The 6,096-nt window shown below is 33.0% G+C and overlaps 1 protein-coding gene across 1 annotated transcript in view; it reads right to left on the bottom strand.

Moving 5' to 3' along the window:
• The window catches only part of NGFR (nerve growth factor receptor), a 103,543-nt gene extending 99,157 nt beyond the window's left edge, over positions 1–4,386 (bottom strand). Inside the window, exon 1 of the mRNA XM_053700165.1 lies at positions 4,272–4,386. Coding sequence (XP_053556140.1) covers positions 4,272–4,307 — 36 coding nt within the window. The 5' untranslated portion in view covers positions 4,308–4,386. The remainder of the gene's footprint in view (positions 1–4,271) is intronic.
• Positions 4,387–6,096: the final 1,710 nt, after the last annotated feature.

Raw genomic sequence — 6,096 nt, forward strand, 5'->3', positions numbered from 1 at the left:
CTCCAGACCTAAACCCTATTGAGCAATGAGCATCTGTGGGGCATCCTCAAACAGAAGGTGGGAGAGCGCAAGGTCTCTAACATCCACCAGCTCTGTGATGTTGTCATGGAGGAGTGGAAGAGGACTCAAGTCGCAACCTGTAAAGCTCTGGTGAACTCCATGCCCAAGAATGTTAAGGCAGTGCTGGAAAATAATGGTGGCCACACAAAATATTGACACTTTGGGCCCAATTTGGACATTTTCACTTAGGGGTGTAGTCACTTTTGTTGCCAACGGTTTAGACATTAATGGCTGTGTGTTGAGTTATTTTGAGGGGACAGCAAATTTACACTGTTATACAGGCTGTGCACTAACTACTTTACATTGTAGCAAAGTGTCATTTCTTCAGTGTTGTCACATGAAAAGATATAAAAACATTTTTAAAAAATGTGAGGGGTGTACTCACTTTTGTGAGATACTGTATAAGCATGTTAGTATGCTTTTTGTGTACAATGTGTGTTTTGTGAATCTTTTATTGCATACAATTTGTCTGGTTATATTGTTTTTGAGCTAATATTCCTGCTTGCACAAACTGCTAGTGTGTCTATGTGTAAATGATGCTGTCTTGTTTGCTACACTGTGTGTAATAGTGCAGGCTCCTCATCATTTTCACATTATGTGCACTTATTGCACTTGGATATATTTGTCTGTGCACTGTGTATTTATATGTGCTTGTATATTTGGAATGGCACATTGCATGTGTATAGCTATAGTATATTTCTTTATGGTGTGTGCCATACTGTGCATGTATTTTGTGTAGCTGTTTCTCTACCTGTGGTGTTGGTGTAAGGGTCCCTTTATGTTGTGTGTGCATGCTTGTGAAGGTGTTTCTGGATCACACTGTGTATTTGGTGATTAAAATGTACAGGTATTTCTATTCTTGTTGTGGGTCACTGTCTTTGTAAGTGTGGTGTAGATAGCTATGTATCTATTCTGTGTGCCTATGCAGTATAAAGCTGTCTCTTTCTGCTCTACCAAATAGACAAGGATGTGAACGCTAGAAAAATTAATTTCATATGGAGCCAAATATTCTGCACTCAAAACATTTCAGACAAAGATTAAAATACACTACATGCTCTTGTAGTGTGTTATATTGTAGGCATATGATTTTGTGCTTTATATGTGTATGGTGCATTATACTGTGTGTTTGTGTGAGTGGGTGATTTGCCTCTGAATTTGTTTTGTGTTGTGTGTGTGTGTATGTGTGTCTTTCATACAACTATATCAGTGTGTCACACTGTGATAGCTGATAGAGGTTTCTCTCTTGTATGTCACACTGTGTTTATGGTTGTGTTTTTGTGTTTATACGTGCATAGGTGTGTGCTTGTGGGCGAGTGTGAGTGTGTGCATGTGCACTTGCATACCCTGTGTTGCAGAAGTTTCTGGGATCTGTGTTTTATTTTCCTAGAGTGTGCCTAGGGGTTTGGTGGCGGTTTATCAATATCTGTGCTGAGTGTTACTCTGCATGTTTTGTGTCAGAGCTGACGTCAAAGTGTTGCTTGCTGTGCCTATAGCTGTTCTGAATGGGTGGGGTAATTAACAACTCTAAGGAATGTAGTTTATGTTATTTTGACGTTTTTAACCAGATATACACAGAGCTAAGGTAAAAAAAAAAAAAGAGAGGCAAAAACATCATCCATTCACAAATGTTAGACAGTTCTTATCCTTCCAACCAGTCAGAAAATCATCCAGTCATAAAACCTGTAACACCATCCATGCTGCCACCAAATTACCAACCATCCCACCAAAAAAAGAAAACCCCTAGTAACCAAAGCAAACCTTTTATTCAGTTCAGAGAAAGTCACCATATCCCAGCATGTTTGTCCAATCAAAATATCCCCAACAGCCAAACAAAGCTGACACCCATCAAGTTTACAGCATAATGCAAAAGAACTTTCAGCACAGAAATGTATTAATTTATGTAAATTGTAATTTTATTACATTTAAAATATACAGTGTATCACCAAATGACAGAATCTGACCTCTGTTTGGGAATATCACCTGATAACCAAACTAGCCCAAACAAAAAGTATACTAATACCACCAATAATCCAGAATACTAATAATCTCTAAAACTTTAAAATTAGCTTTTTTTTAAAAAAAAAATAGCTGTTTCTAAACTATAAATATAATTTTACCTAAACTTGGTTTCCCAACATTCTTCTCAAAAGTGAAAAAATCCAGTTTTCAAAAATATAATATATTTAAACATTTCTCCTGCAAAAAAAGTCTAAAAAAGTTACATCCCTTAAGTATTCCTCAATAAAATTCCACACCCAATCCAGAATATACATTAAACCTTTAAAACTATCAGTAATATGGATTACCATACTTGCATTCAGATTACCTTGACAGCCCTCAAGCATTTCAGTGTATATTTTACCAAAACCTACAGTTTGTCCAGTATATTATATTCAAACTATATGCCCTTCTTCATTTGTTTTTTGGAATAGATAAGTTATTTGGAAACAGCAATCAAAATCAAATCATCATATTACCAATCCATTACCAACCAATGGTTTATAAAATACATTTTGCAAAATTATAAAACCTGCAATTAGCAAAAGAAACATTTTTACTAATTACTATCTAGAACATCTACCCAAAGCATCACTATCAAACACTAAACCCAGATTAGATGTCAAGGAAAACATTGTCATTTCATAATCCCATTCTGCCTCTCAAGTTTTACAATTAAACTAAAAGTCACCTTTATCTGATCATCCACAATCTCCATAAAACAAGTCCAATTATATGCTGTTCTACTACAAATCAACCCAAATAATCCATGTGTTGTCAGCCCTTCAAAAAATCCAAACTCCCTATTCCATATAAAAGATCCCATATAAAAATACCATTCAAAGTTTGCTTTCCTAGTTTATCACTCCACTAATCTATTCCAGTACATCTAGATAAACAGTCTTTGTAGCCCATCCAAAAAATAAAAGCTAATTCAGAATTTCCTCCTTTAAATCACTAACACATCCATTGAACATCTCTGCCAGACCTCAATCACATCCTATAAGTATTCCTACAAACACAAATCTAATTGATAATTGCCTCCTACAGCATTAACTTTCCCAGATTTATTTTTTTATCTGGGAAGTCTCCACTATAAATAAATAGAAAGAGCAGATGCTACATAACCTCAACATCAATGTATTTTTGTACTAGGATATGAATCAAGCTTATGGGGTCCAGAGAATACAGGATCTGGGATTCCTTCAAATGTCTCAACGTCAGATTCTGCATCTCAAGCCTAGAGAGTCATAAATGAGGACAAAATGTAGAATATGGCATCAGAAAACCATGTTTATGAACAAACCAGAGAGCACTCAATTGATACATCCTAATGGGTTTTCTTTAGAAGAGGGGGCGTGTGAAAGGTTTGATATGGAAGGACAGGCATTGTGCAGTCCCTGCTGAAATCTGAGCGTGTAGGGTTTTGTGTGCGCAGTAATAGGACGGTAATTATCATCACTGCATTATCCTCTAACAGCCAAACCCCAGAACACTGCAGATCTGAGTTAGAAGCATTTACTGAAACATATAAATCAGATACTCTTAAAACAACATCATCTCCTTTGTAATTATAACACTATTATAGAAATGTAAAAATAACACCTACATATTAACAAACCAGGTTCCTTACTGTTTAATAACGTGTCTTATAAATTAGAAATGTATCCACCCCTACTATAGAAATACAGGAGAGGGTTATGTTGAAAAAAACAAAATTACTAGAATATGTCCTCACTCGGATGACAGAAATTAAAGTTTAATCCTTATGATGTCAGCCTGTCAAAATAGCTGAAATGTAAACCTTAATAAAGACCTAATTCCATTCCATCATGTTGCAAGTCTTTTTAAAGTAATTTATTAAGAATGTATAAAGGGCTGTTTTTTTAATATATATATATATATATATATATATATATATATATATATATATATATATATATATATATATATATATATATATATATATATATATATATATATATATATATATATATATATATATATATATATATATATATATATATATATACACCACATATATAATGTATACATTTCTATAAACATTTGATATGAATCTCTCTATAGGGAGGATGCTGTACAGCATCTTTTAAAACCCCACTAAAAATCCATCTTCAATATAAACATAATGAACCTGCTATAATCAGCATGGTATATGGGTTAAGTTTTAAATTAGGGAGTCATGCACTTACCATGCAGCAGAGGAGGATAAATAGTGGGGTTTCCATGCTGATCCTATAAAGCTGAATAAAAGACAGATAGGCAGCAGCAGCAGCAGCAGAACACAGCTCTGTAGGATTCAGCAACACCTGCCCCTAAAGCTTTACAAATCCATCCCAGTCGTTTTATGAAAACCATCCCCCTTAGCTGTCCTCCCACCGGCTGCAAAGCCATCCTCCTCCCCGCCCTTTTTACAGCCTCCTAGACTCCCTCCTCCTGGGGAGCTCCAACAACTTAAGACTGGCTGACAAGGGCTGGATTTGGGGAATCATGTTTGGATCGGAGCCCCGAAAACACTTAACTACTCGTTAGAAAAAAAAAACAAGATGCAGCATTTCCCTAATCCTTTATTTATTTATTTAATATCTGTTTTGTAATGGAAATAAGGTCATTGGTTTTGGGAAATTGAAATAAAGGAACACAAGATAGTATATATATAAAAATACATACCTGTGTGTGTGTGTGAGACCCAGGGTGCATAATCATATTAAAACACTCTATACAATCAATACTCTAGTAAATACTAAATAAATATGTATTATTTACATAACAGAGAGTACTGATTGTATACTGTCTGTCTATCTATATCTATCATCTATCTATCTGCCTATATATCTCTATAATCTATTTATCTATATGCAGTTTATAAATAAATAGATACAGCATGTGAATGATAGTTACACCATTGTTTGCCTTATATTAACATTGTACATTTATAATAAATGTTACATAGAGGCTTTTAATTAACTTCTAATAAAATTGCATGATGATTAGATAGTATGTTTAGTAGTATAAGGCTGTTTGGATGTATCAAAACCCCACCCACATAAAGTCAAACAATTATTACCTATGCATTCAGATTATTATTATTATTATTATTATTATTATTATTATTATTATTATTATTATTATTATTATGTTAAAATAAAGTTATATAGATAGGCTTTTAACTAACCTCTAACAAAAGGATATTGGAATAAACTTATTGTATTATAGATTTTATTTAAATATAGCAATATCTGATGTATAAACATTAGTACCTATAAACTAAACATATTTTATATTTTGTAAACAATATTCCATGCCGATTTTTCTCTTCCAATCAGGTTGTAGGATACTGAAATAGCCTTATGTTATTACATGTATTATTTTAATATATCAATAGCTTATATACAGTATATATATATAATCAAACACATTTTTCATGTATTCAAAGCATTTTACATTTGTAGTTTATGCTGTGTGTAATCTTTTCACTAACCTCTAGTAGGAGTTCAGTAAATAAAATACTGAGTGAATATGAATATATTCAATTAAACTCCAATCAGAGGGCAGCAGAAAAAGCTTTATGTTATTGTATGAATTATTTAAATATATTGATAGCCCATATAAAGTCAAATCATTACTGTATTTTCATCTATTAAGAACATTTTGTGTTTATAGTTAATACTTCATATGAGCTTTTCACAGTCCTCCAATCAGAGTAGAGGCTAGCCTTGTATTAGTGTATATTAAATATATCGATAAACTATATATAGAGTTAAACTATTTTTTATGTATTAAAGTGACTGTGTACTGTGTACTGTAAAATTGTGTTTTCTTTTAAGATTTTTCCAATAACTTGTTATAACATCTGCAAAGTATAAAATGTATGAGAAATTGCTTATTTATGTTTATTTTTGTATATTAAATAGCTTAGCTGGTGTTGTTATTTGAAACCATAACCCATTTAAATAGGCTGAGCTTACTGGAAATTCAGAGCTCCTTATTTTATGACTTTCTGCACACAAATGCTTA

This window comes from Bombina bombina, chromosome 1, assembly GCF_027579735.1.
Source record: "Bombina bombina isolate aBomBom1 chromosome 1, aBomBom1.pri, whole genome shotgun sequence".
Taxonomy (NCBI): domain Eukaryota; kingdom Metazoa; phylum Chordata; class Amphibia; order Anura; family Bombinatoridae; genus Bombina; species Bombina bombina.